General features: G+C 40.6%; 1 protein-coding gene across 1 annotated transcript in view; it reads left to right on the top strand.

Annotated features, from left to right (window-relative positions):
* Positions 1 to 13,633, top strand: part of LOC117960922 (kinase non-catalytic C-lobe domain-containing protein 1) — a 52,155-nt gene that overhangs the window by 23,105 nt on the left and 15,417 nt on the right. The window contains exons 14-19 of the mRNA XM_034899231.1: positions 871 to 1,063; positions 3,389 to 4,059; positions 6,256 to 6,394; positions 9,819 to 10,081; positions 12,287 to 12,642; positions 13,397 to 13,490. Of these exons, the coding sequence (XP_034755122.1) occupies positions 871 to 1,063; positions 3,389 to 4,059; positions 6,256 to 6,394; positions 9,819 to 10,081; positions 12,287 to 12,642; positions 13,397 to 13,490 (1,716 nt within the window). The remainder of the gene's footprint in view (positions 1 to 870; positions 1,064 to 3,388; positions 4,060 to 6,255; positions 6,395 to 9,818; positions 10,082 to 12,286; positions 12,643 to 13,396; positions 13,491 to 13,633) is intronic.

Raw genomic sequence — 13,633 nt, 5'->3', positions numbered from 1 at the left:
TTGGAAAAAGGCTGCAATGAAACAAAGAGTGAAAAATTTAAAGGGGTCTGAATACTTTCCGTACCCACTGTACATAATATACACAAAGCCCAATGCAAGTGTAGTTAAAGCTCAACCCAGTAGCGCCTATATTTTCTCACGTCTTTTTCACGTCTTTGAAATAGCAAATACACCTACTCCCATCTGGTGCTGGTCTTACAGGGAGGTGTGTTCAGGTGCATTCATGATGTTTTGCGCCATTGACAAACAAAATCCTGGTCTAAAGTCAACAACGGCGTTTTTCATTGTTATTGTAACGCCTGCTTCACATCATGTCGTTTTGGTGGAATAGTGTTCGTGCTATATATGATCTGCTCGCGAGCTTTCACTTCACGCACGAGCAAATCAGTTTCTTCTCTTGAAAATCTCTCCTTCCTGTGTAAATCCGCCATCATGATAGCATTGCGCCAAGGTCCAAACGAAATGGGAGATGACACTCCGATTGGTTTATTGACAAAAAGACCTTTTGAACCATGCGCCTGGTGCACGGACCCTTTTTTCCTGCCTTTTAAACTAGCAGAAGTGGATTTGGCGACGCCCTAAATGCACTTGCGCTTGGATTGTTAACATAGGGACCTAAATGTGCCAAATATTAGGATGACAATTTCAATCGTGCTATTAAGACACACCGCCAATTTCTTATTGTCAATAAAAATGTCACTTCTTTTAACATTCATGGCCGGATATGAGTCAGTAAAGATGGGAGCATAGCTTTTATTTGGGATCTCTGTAGTAGCCGATCTTCCTCATCATTGGGTGTAATTTACCAATGTGCATTGCATGAGACAATATCACTGATATTGTATTTGGCATTGTTGTAACTGTGTGTAGGCTTTGTGCCCATGGCCACTGAGAGCCGACTGGCTCCTGTGCCTGGCCCTGTTCCCCACAGCTATCCAGTCAACAAGGAACTTCAACTCCCAGAAGCCTTTACCTCCATTGCCACACACTTCACCCCCATCATCCTGACCAATGAAGGGGACTCAGAGGAGGGGAGCCAACACCTTGGAGCTGCCATTGAAGGGTAGGATGTTCCAGAAAAGTGTAACTATTATCACCTTTATTTTTTCTCTGTTTTTAAAAAGCAAATTTCTAGGTAAAAGTAGTTTCATGAAATGTAAAGGAATTGTTTGACATTTTCGCAAAACGTGCTAATTTGCTCTCTTGTTGAGTGTTAAATGAGAAGAGGTTAGAAGATGTTAGGTTAGCATTATGTACCGATAAAATCAATTTAAAATATAGTTTATGCAAGTTTAAGAAGGACAAGTTGTGGTTTTACTAGGAGACCCTGCCAGACCCTCCTCCACAGCACCGCTGAGGAGTGTCTGGCTAGTCCACACAGCATTCTGGGATGGGAGAAAAACGTGCTCTGGTTTATTGGCATTTCTTTAAACCAATCACAAAAGTCTAGAGCGACACTAAGTGCCTAACAGAGCCCCGGTGCCGCTGCAAAATAGCTTGAGGAAGGAACTTGTTTTGGTGGAACATGTGTACGTTCAAAAGTTGTTTTAGTCGTAAACTAACAGAGATCTCCGATTGGACATATAGTCTAGCTAGCTTTCCGGATTTACCCTGTAGAGATCTGAGGAGCAGTTAACCATAGTCCTCAGAAAACAACCATAGTTTAGAATGCTAACACAAAGAAAGCTGAAAGTAATTGACATCCGGCCGAAAAGAAGGACTTTTGGCGGAATTTCCGACGGCAACGGAGCAATCCCGGGAGTGGCATATAAAGTTCCAGAGTATAAAGTAGTTATAGTGAAGCTAAGAAAAAATACCAACAATGGCAAAGTTGCCTCACAACCTAGGTGGGTCTTGGAACTCAGACCGGGAACAGTGACTTGCTGAAGCCTCTGCCGGTTGCTTCCAGGAAGTCACCTGCACCACACAATTACTGTTGTCTTCAGCACAACTGATATTCACAGTGAGTTGTGGGCTGTGACTTGCGCGGTAAGGCTGCACAGTCTATGGTTGTTGCTATCGTTATCGCAGTATCAACCGTCGCAATATACACATCATGAACGCCAGCGATATTTTGCAAAAGACAATATCAGTAGCACACTGCACTTTATAATGTAACTGTGGTTCTTTTTTTTGTGGTGCCTTTTTATATTTAATTTAATTAATTGAGTGTTCAATTTGTTCAATAGAAGCAGCAGAAATGCAGAACTGAGTACACTTTAATATCTGTTCATGTATCGCAAGTAATATCGTTATTGCAACGTTCAACAGTCTTATCCCATATTTTTGTAGACAGTCCCGTTTAACCAAGATGTGATAGTGTGCGGTGTCATCCTCAGCCCTGAGGGTCTGTGCCTTTTCCCAGATACATATATGTCTCCCTCAAGCTGTAAAGTTTGGGATGCCAAGATACTGAGATATCGATGGCGCCAAAACAAAATTGCTCACCTAAAACCTAGTTAAGTCTATCTCTCTTATGGGATGTATTCTAAAGTGTGTCAGGCCCCTTTGGCCTGATTCCACCAACCTCCATAAGGAGACAGTCCTGGAAAAAAAAATATTCCCTTCCTCATGCAGCTGCCTAGACCTTTTGTAACCGGACATTCTGGTCCACTGACACGGGACATGTAAATGACCTGATGTTGTCCAAGTTTTCTTAGACAACTTTGTCTCATCTTACCCTGACATGATGTGTTTGGAAATCCCACCACCAAAGCTATCCGGTTGGCTGTTAGTTCACATTTAACAAACAGATATGAGAGTGGTATCAATCTTCTCCTAAATCTCAGCAAGAAAGAAAATAAGCGTGTAACGATTTCTTTAACCCACATGTTGTCCTCGGGTCAAATGGATCCGTTTTTCTATATTAGTGTTCTTTTTAACTACCCAAAATAACATGATTGATTCCAACCAATGCTCTTTGAAAAGTACAAATCTCTACTTTCATTAATTGTAGGGTGTCTTATTCAGCTTTATAGCATTTGAAGAAAAACTCAAGTGGTTCTGAAATAGTATTGAGTAAAAGTTGACATATTTCAGTCTGTAATTATCCATCAACATACATTCCTTTAATTTTAGTCTAAATAATTCCTTATTTCTACTTTTCTAACTCAAACATTAGGTAAGATTTCCTACAAATGAGGTTTATAGACCATAAACTTCAAAACAAAAGTTAAAAAGTTAGTGTTAGTGTCAAAGTTGCAAACATTGAAAAAAAGCTTCAGAAGTTGAAAGAAAAACTTGATTAAAAACCAACAAATTGGTTGATTTTGAGGGGAAAACATCACGAGGGTTAAACAACAGAATTTCAATTAAAAAGAATTAAAGTAATACAACTTTAAAAGGATAAATAAAGCTTATTAGCGATTTTTTTTTTTTTTTTTTACAGGACCGCGGATGGATTTACAAAAAGCAGTGAACACATCAAGGAAGGCCTTGATTTCACTTCCCACTCGGAGTACTCCTACCCGACACAGACTGAACCCACTCTACGTGCACAAGAGTTGCCTGTCAACCAAGCAGTCGTAACTTCAACATCCAGCAACGAGATGCCGGCCAACTCTCCTTCTACTCTCCCTGATATTACATGTCTTTTCTCTCTTCCTCTGCCATTACCCACTAGCACCAGTAGCTGTGGTGTTTTCAACAATTACCTCTTCCGTCAGGATCCCACAACAGGAGATCTTTCCTTAGTGCCTGTGCAGATTAGGGCTCCAGAGTCTCTTCTCGGGTTGGATATCAATCTCTCCCTGGTGCCACAGCCTGTACAGGGACTAATCACAGTACCAGAGAGCCATGATGGTCCATTTATTAACTGTCTGAATGGGCCTGTGAGGTGTGGACCCCATGATTATCACCCTCCGTCATCTAATTTCAGTGGTAGCTCCGTCAGTTCTGACCGCCCTCTGGAGCGCGGTGTGCCCAGAGCTGAGAAGCAGTCTTCTTCAGAGTCCACCCCCCCTAAAGTCCATCCCGCCCTAAAGGAGGTGATTGACCTGCTCAAAGGAAAGTTTTCACTTGATGGATGTTTGGACAATGGACATGAGGACATTGCCATGGGTATGTATCTTTAGATAACCGTCATATAATTGTATTTAGCGCTGAGTTAAAATAACTGATTCTCTAATTAAAGAATTAATTGAAAATGTTTCATCATATAAGTATTTAGGTTTTTGGCTGGACAACAAACTTTCTTTCAAAGTTCATGTTGAAAAACTTGTACAAAAGCTGAAACTAAGGCTGGGGTTTTATTTTAGAAATAAAACTTGTTTTAACATGTCAGCCAGAAAAACACTTGTGCAGGCTACTTTAAGTGTTTTGGACTATGGCGATGTTGTCTACAGGCATGCTGCCTCTAGTACTCTCCACCTGTTAGATTCTGTGTACCATAGTGCTCTGCGCTTCTTAACTAACTCTTATTCCCGTACTCATCATTGTACGCTGTATGAACTGGTGGGCTGGCCCTCACTAAGTCTACGTAGACAACTTCATTTGTATATTTTTCTATACAAGGCCATGTTGGGTAAACATGGCATATTTATGTAATCTCCTCAAGCTGAACTCCAGCCATTTTCATCTCCGTTCCACCAGGTGGCGCTCTTACCAGGTTCCAAGGGTTTTTACTGAGCTGGGGAATAAAAAACATCTCTTACTTTGAACCATGGTCTTGGAATAATTTGCAAAACTTGCTCCATCTAAATGATCTAGTCCCATTAAATGAATTTAAGGCCATGTTTAAATGTCATGTAATTCAAAAATGTAACTGCCCCATGTGACCTGTCCTTTCCTCTATGTGATATTGTCTATGCTGTATTTCTGTTTGTATTGTAACTGGTGTGTCGTCTTGGCCAGGTCTCCCTCGAAAAAGAGATTTCAATCTCAAGGGACTTCCTGGTTAAATAAAGGTTAAATAAAAAAGGTTTTTTGAGTGATCTGACATAGACTAAAAAATCCCCAAATCAGTCTTTTAATATATTCCTTTTCCATCATTTAAAGTCATGTTAGTCCATTTCTTAATGTAAACATTAACCTGGTGAAATATAAAAAAATATTCAAGGGTTGCTACTCTTATATTGTACAGCATAGGTTAACTGTGAATCTTTCATATCCAAGTAGGGCTGTTTGATATAGAGAATATCAAATATCGTGGAATTTTTTACCAAATACCCCGATATCAATACCACAATATTGTACATAATAGTAGTGTTGACTATTGGTGCTTTCACAAAATATTTACAAAATGAGATGTTTGATAAACAATCATCAGTAACGTGGATATACTTTAATGACTAAGTGGGTAAAGGTAAATAATAGAACAGTTACAGACTGTTAAGTTCAGAAAATTGCATCACTTTATTGTAATTCAGCCTTTAAAACCAGGAAAAGACAACACTTATGCCATATTATGATATCCAAAATCTAAAACTATATCTAGCCTCATATCAAGATATTGATATAATATTGGTATATTGCCCAACATTTGTTTTCTAACTGAAATTTCCTTAACCTTCTTAATATCGAGTCAGAAATGTAATGGAATAGTTACCTATTGCATCCCTATCGATTCGGGAAGTCATTGGCGATACCAAGCCCTAATTGTATGATTGCTTCTTTAAAGGTCCAATGACATGAAAATTTCACTTCATTAGTTTTTTTTTGCCTTTTAGGAAATGAAGGCTTAGATCGGCCAACCTGGAATCTTGCCCCTTATGAGGTCATAAGAGGCAAGGTTACCTCCCTTTTCTCTGCTTTGCCCGCCCAGAGAATTTGGCCCACCCATGAGAGAGAGACATCATGGCTTTCAAACGAGCAAAAGGGCAGTTGGTCAAGGCCACACCCCCAGCCTCCACCTTGCCCCCCCCCCGTCAGATACATTATTAGGGGACCACTAAGGTCTATATAAAAGAGACTTCAGATACAGTATTAGGGGACCACGAAGGTCTATATAAAAGAGACTTCAGATACCGTATTAAGGGACCACTAAGGTCTATATTAAAGAGACTTCAGATACAGTATTAGGGGACCACTAAGGTCTATATAAAAGATACTTCAGATACAGTATTAGGGGACCACCATGGTCTATATAAAAGAGACTTCAGATACAGTATTAGGGGACCACGAAGTTCTAAAATCATTCAAAGATCACCATGTCATGGGACCTTTAATAAAACAACAAAACAAGACCCACTCCATCAATCTGCTTTGAGGTGTTCAAACATATTAATCTATAAAATTGACTTTTTCTCTTTTCCCGAGGGGAGTACATCTTCTCTTTGAAGGACCTCCAGAACCACACCTTTGCCAGTGTTGTGAAGGAGAGGTTCAGTGACCTCTACTGGGAAGACGACTTGCTGGGTGTATTGCACTGCCTGGTTAACGACAGCCCATCAACATTGTGAGTAGGACATTAGACTTTTCCTTTAAACTTACAGAGTGAGATATGTCAGAAAAGCATAATTTCTCATTTTAAAGGTCCCATCTTGTGAGATTTACATGTCTTTTTTTAAATTATAGAGCAAGTTGAGCACAATCCACAGAGAAACGCTCACAGCCCATAATCAGAAACTGTACTTTTAAACAAGCCGTCAGGACTTCTGTAAGGTTGTGATTTCACAGCTATACTACAGTATATAGGCAGAAAGTGCCACTGTAGTGCTGTTACAGTCATTCCCCGGCTCCAAGGATGGTGCAGACAAGCATTTTAGTAAAATAATCAAAATCAAAAGCAGTATTGACGCCCACTGCCCAGGGCTGGGATGACGGAGAAACAAAATCTTCCTGCTTCCCTAAAGTCCCTGCAATGGCAACATGTGCTATCCCTGTGAGTGAGTAAGTTAGGAAGTAAATAATGTTAATTCTAGAGCACATTAAAACACAGCATGAGCTGAACAAAGGGCTATACAAAAGGCACTAAGGTGCTGTATAAAAGAAAACACAAGAAGAGGATCCCATTGAGGAATTAGTGTGTTAAAATTAAAAAAGCCAGTGAGTAAAAATGTAACTTTAGCCTAGATTTAAAAACAGAAATGGAGGGAGCCCATCTAATATCTAAAGACAGCTGGTTCCATAATTATGACACAGCAACTGCAAAGGCTCTATCACCCTGTTAGTTTGAGTTGAGGTCATAGGACATAGAAGAGAGATTTTTCATCAGAGCTAAGAGCCTTTCAATAGGATCCGTAATATAACGTGGTGCTTGACCATTAAAAGCCTTGAAGGCGATCAACAGGGTCTTGAACTGGATTCTGTGGCGGACGGGGAGCCAATGAAGAAAGGCTAGCACTGGGGTGATGTGCTCACATTTTTTAGTACCAGCCAAGATCCTTGCAGCTGCATTTTGGGCCATCTGTAGGTGACCTAATGAAGACTGGGGATGGCCTACATAAAGGGAGTTGCAACTGTCCAGCCTGTACGTAATGGAGGCATAAGTAAACAAACAATGTCTGGCAAAGCATGGGCGCTCCGATGAGACTTTATATTGCATTCAGGTACCCCTCTGTAAACCAGTGGTGCATTCAGGTAACCCGTGTTGTGGGAGTCTATGCTGGGAAATAAGATTGTGACCTTAGAATCGGAAGTCAAACCATGAGAATTGTGACACCCCTGTTATATCCACCTGTCTGGTGGATCACAGAGAGCACCTAATAATTAGCCTGTTCTCTCTCACACAGGCTCCGCCCTCTACTGGACTCTATGGCTACAGGGCCCCTAGGTAGAGGGCTCCGCCTGTGTGAGAACCAGGTATTTAAAAGCATAACTTTCAGTCATCTCTAGTGCTGTCAAACAATTACAATATTTAATTGCGGTTAATCGCAAATTCTTATGTATTATATATGTGCCTTGCTTTCCTTTTGTCCCATTATTATTTTTTCTCATTTTAATGCTCTCATCAACATGGTAAAGGGGATTGGCTTGCTTTGTGCAAATGTTTTTTTTGTTGAAAACAACATGGGCATATAGCCTCATTTGGAGATTCACACATCATTCACACTTGGAGCATATCATTTCTCACACAATGTAGCACTGTTCATCAATAAAAGGGTGAAAAAATACTTTGTCGAGAGGGGGTTAGAATTGGCATCAGCTGGGTGCTTGGCCATCAAGTGGTATTTCAGACTGGACGTGCAGCGATGATAGCTCAGTTCACGACGACAAAACACACAGATTACTTTGGTCTGGTCAATGGAACCATTTGGCAACTTTTCAAAAGTAAACTTTCCATTCAGAAGCTTAATGGCATCCATTTCGGCGTCTCACGCTAGCCATCCACTCAAGGGCGCCGCCCTTTACCGAGAACTAGAGTAATAATAGTAAAACCTCTGTTTCAGACATGATTCACTGCCCAAATCTCAGAGTCAAATAATAATGAATTAAGATACCTATCCCTAATAATACCAATACATTTTTTGTAAGTGCCAGTGCACTGGAAATCACATGTTTCCCACCATATTTTCAAATAGGAGTGGGTGATTTAAATAGTGACATAACGCATCACAAAACCATTGCTGTAGTTCATCTCTTGACATATTACAACATTTGAAACGTTACACACATATTTCAGTTCACTGACTGAACCATCCACAGTGCAGATTCCATTATCATGCATTAGTTTTTAATCCTTTAATTGAATGGCTGTTTTTCAGGGGGTGGGTTGTCTAATGGATCAAATCAGCACTGTTAGCCTTCACTATGCGTTAAAGAGATTATCTTTGGTGAATAATCAACCTAAATTGAAAAAGCATATCTACTTAACAATAAATCAGCCAGCGCTTCCTTCAAACATTGAAATGCCCAAATTTGGCTGCTGGGGGGTGCGATTTTTGATGTATTCTTTTGTGGGTTCTGAAGAATAGAATGACCCAGTCCACACTGAACATGACCTCTCCTCCTCTTCTGCACACTCTCAAATACATGTGCATGTACAAACAAAGCCTTCAAATGAGAACTTGAGCAGCCTAAATGGTCCCTATGGCAACTGATTTGCAGTATGTTTGTGAGTAATGGGAAGGAGGTCTAGCCACATTGAAGATGCATGTAAAACCTCTGTTGCATTGAGTCAAGTATGATGACAAGTAGCCCTGGGGAGGGAGGGAGGGGGGGGGGGTCGGGCAGTGTGTCTTAAGTGCATGAATGAAGGCAACAAATTCCATGCTCTGCTCTTCTCTCCATTTAAATGTACGCTAGAGACGAGCAGAGGGACGAACCTGTCATTTCTGGCAAACATCTTTTTATCCAGCCGTTGCCATGCTTTTATGCTAAGGGCAATCTGTGGAAGGGCCCTGGCTTTAATCTGCTACTAGGGAGACATCACAGCTTTGTATAGAGATATACACTCTTCCAAGTGGGCTTGTTCACAGGGCTCAGCTGTGGATTTTTGTTTTTTTTCCCCACTGTTCCAGTTTTTTCTCACAGAGGACTGAAGCCTCTCTAGTGAGAGATGGAGTGGACTGTGTGCTGTCCTGGTGCAGTTACATTTTATTGATCTATCGGTGTGATTCGCAAGTGCATCTGATCTGCAAAATGTGAGCAACAAGCTGCAAGAATTTAGTCTTTCATGGATTTTGGTGTGATTCTTAGTGGTTATTGCAATGTGCGGTGGGGTTTAGTTTTAACATTAAATCAGTAATTCCCCACTGCTTTTACGCTGTATTCTGGATTCATCTGTGAATGACTATTGTGTTTTTGGCTGCTTTCTTCCAATTGTCTTTTTTATTACAGATTTACATGCATTTGATTGTCCTTGTTCTTTACATAAGGGCTCATTTCCGCTAGCTTTGAACTTGCTGTGTGTTTTCTGTCCCCCAATGCACCTCATGCAGCGGCTCTAATGAGCATCCTTTATCAAAGGTTGTGCAAAGGGCAGCCCTTGCTCCACCCCTGATAGCCACCGTCTGGGGAGGGAAGAGAGACGTTCGCCTGCATGGTTGTCTTGACCTGAATGGAAACATTCACACATCCAGTTCCGTTGCGGCTGTGGATTGTTGGGAAGAAACCGGGGCCCGGCCCTGTCACGGACAAAATGATGTTGCGCTTGAAACTCTTGAATTAAGAACGGAGGAGATTCAACGCTGCATCTGTCAAGGTAGGAGAAAGACTTCGTTACTCAAAATCGCTTTGTGGTTTGGAAAAAGATCAAAGCCATCCAAATTAAAGTGTGTAAAAAGAAGAGAATTTGGAGAGTGCAGACTTTTGCCGAAGACTGCCGTATCTCAAAATCTTAATGAAGTGTGAATTTTCCCAGTTGGGAACAAATTTTTTCTAATTATTCTGAGATCACATGAATGTTTCATAAACACAAAGACAAAAAAACAGACAAGCTGTGCCTAAAACACAAACTCTTTTGCAGGGGTAAATAATGACTTAAAAAATGTGTTAGGTTCCGATAGCTGGTGTCATTTTTGGATGAGTTCTGAGTTTATGAAATACATGTGTTCATCTAGAAGTGTAGAGCACGTAGTCCGCTGAATACAACATATTAGATCTATAACTTCATATTAAAAACTTTTTAAAAAGTGTTGGAACTGCACTACAGTGGTGGAGATAGTTTTTTAATATTTCAAATGAGCAGCAATAGTACAATACAAAAATAGTAAAAATAACTTTTATTGGAAAGGTAAAATTATCAGTTTTATTAGTAAAATGTACTTGAAATAAAAGTACACAACGTGCAGACAAAGAAAATGCTTCTGGGAGTGTTCTACTGTTATATAATAATATTACTTCATTATAGCCATATATAGCCAACGTGGAGCTATTTTACCTACCGTATTTACCAGACTATAAGTCGCTCCTGAGTATAGGTCGTATCAGTCAAAAAATGCATCACGAAGAGTAAAAAAAAACTTTATAAGTCGCACTGTATTATAGTTTGCACTTATACAAATTTTATTTTCCAAAACCAAAGACCAAAAACCGACATTTAATCTGGAAAAGGCAAGTTATTCAACTACACAATAGCACACAGAACTACAAGCTGAATAGGTCTCCGGTACATAAACTCAAACAGTAATAGTTATTTAGCTATACATTGGCATAAAGAACACACCTGAGAGCTGAATAGGCTAAATTAACATAACAAGCCACCGAGTCCAACAAGCAAGTTACCGCTAAGCAAGTTCACCAAGCTCCCGATCTCATTCCACATCACTAAATCCATCGAATTCATCCTGGGTGTTGCTTATGAACAACTCTGCACACTCTGGAGATAGATAAGTGCGGCTCCGCCCTTCTACGTCTTCTTTTGCCATCCATCTTCAGAGAAAACATTGAATATCTCCATTGTCCTACAATGTGCTTGCTTGTTCTTTTAATGAATGAAGTATGATAAATATAGGGTAAGGGAACTTGCAAAACCAACCTATCCGTGCACATGGTATTTTCAATAGAAATATAGATTTTATCAGAAAAAAAAGGCCAAATTTTAAACGGTCTAATCAGCGAACAGAGAGAGTGCCGGAGACAGATGAGAGTGAAGTTATCTTTGCTGAGTTTTGTTGTGGGCCAATCACTGATTGTCTTCATATATCCCGGCCCTAGTGTTATTATATATTCCATAAGTTGTTTTATTTGTCAGATCTTAATCTGTCAAATAGTTTGTAAATAAAGCTATCAGATGATAGTAGAGCAGTAACAATTACAACATTACCTCTGTAATAAAGTGGAATATTTCCATTCGTTCTCCTTTATGCCTCTATTCAAATGAAGTACAAATATGTCCTTTACAGTAAACATACTTAGTGCATTTGTTAGATTCTGTACTGGTTTTAGATTGGAACTTTGATGTTTTTCTATATTTCCCTTCATTTGGCTGCTGACCGAAGTCCTGAGAGCTGTGACTGGCTGTTGGATGCGGCTCTTAAGATTGAAGCACATTCATAAGAGTCCAAGGCATGCTAGCAAACTCTAAAGATGTGTTTCTCCACTGGGTGAAGAACTCATTCCTGGCCAATGACATTCACAAACACACCCTATGCATCCGCTTTTGTTGTCCTCATGAATATGCCAGACATGTGGTCTTGATTACAAACAGCCTCTTACAAGTTACTTGAGATAAAGAGATAGCAATAGCTTGAACTTTAACTTGCGTTGCCTTCAAGCTCTTATGCTAAACAGTGGGTGCATTGTGCCTGTGACAGAGTTAGCAACAATACCCTAGCACCACCCCTTGATCTCTCAGTGTGTTGTTTTCCTCACAAATCCATTTTTTAGTTTTTTTGCTCTCCATGTGATTCAGTCCCTCTCTGTTCTCTTTCCCATCTCTCGCCACTGTCCCTGTTTACTGGTCGAGGTGGGAGCACGGACAGTTGGGACACGGGGGTCATGGAGGGAGGAGATCATTCAGCGGGGGGCAGCGATGAAAGCCCCTCTGAAGCCGAGTTTCGGTCGGTGAGAGAGGAAGGGCTGCCGGGGGCCCTCGAGGAGCAGATCAGCCCCGACTGCTCCGAGGACATGGAGGATAGTGACTCTCTGGTGTCGGAGCGACTCCTTTCGCCCGGATCCAGAACAGAGGGGCTGGGCCTCGGCTCCAGCCCGGCCTGGTCCTTGGCCTTCTTTGGAGAAGATTGTTTCACTCTGGAGGTGATCCAGTATGCAGTGAATCTGGGGCAGCACACAGGATCACCATGTCTGGATGTGAAAACACAGGTGGGTAGACCTGTCTAGCTTACTGCCAGTGAGTCACACTTGACCTTATGTGTTTGAAATAACATCTAACTGCATCGTTAATTTATCAGATTCTATTAAACTAAGGCAATGAAATGGATATCATAGAGTATGTGTTCCTATGTGAGTTGTGTATGTATTTAATTCACTGTTTCCATTTCCATTTTTTGTACATTTATCCATTATGTTTCCTCCATATGGTTATTGAATACAGTTTCACGTGCTAGTTAAATTTGAATAAGTGCAGGAATTATTTTACTATCTGAAATGAAGTGGGGCACGGCCAGGCTTTGGGGTAAATAGAACGAGAACATGTGGGGGACTTTAGGATAATTGGCAGATTATTCTCTCCAAACTGGATCTGAATATTAATATGTTGAACTTAGCCCTGGGCAAAGGAAGTTGCTATCATTTGCAAAAGAATATTAATGAGCAGGCTTTGTGTTTGCACACTTTGAATGCACCACTGCTTCTTGAAAAGGTTGGTGTTACAGCTAATAACACACCTTAAGAGTCGTGTGGCTGCAACTTCTCACTCATTCTTCTTCAAAAGAGCTGTTGTGGTCTGTTACCACGGTGGAGAGAGAGAGAGAGAGAGAGAGAGAGAGGGAGAGAGAGAGAGAGAGAGCTGCTCTACACACGCTGCAAACACCCAAAGGGATCTTTTTCAGTTAAAGCAATGTGGTGTTATTTTTGAGCCTTTTGTGTGATTTTTGCATGATTTCCTTTTTCTCAGGAACTGCAGCAGCAGCTGATGATTGAAACAAGGAATCTAAAGAAAACGAGAAAGTTCTACCAGAAGCTGTTTCAACAAGAGACAAAAAACAAAGGTCGGTTACCCATTTCATAACACTGCTAGGATGGCTGGGCAGTGATACCGGTTCCTTGACTTTTTTCTTTAAATATTTATTATTATTATTATTATTATTTCGGCTTTTCTACGTTGTTTTTGACAGCACAGCTAGGGGGGGGG

This window comes from Etheostoma cragini, chromosome 17 (assembly GCF_013103735.1).
Source record: "Etheostoma cragini isolate CJK2018 chromosome 17, CSU_Ecrag_1.0, whole genome shotgun sequence".
NCBI lineage: Eukaryota > Metazoa > Chordata > Actinopteri > Perciformes > Percidae > Etheostoma > Etheostoma cragini.
Note: the sequence above shows the minus strand (reverse complement) of the source record. Positions and strands in the feature narration are given on the sequence as shown.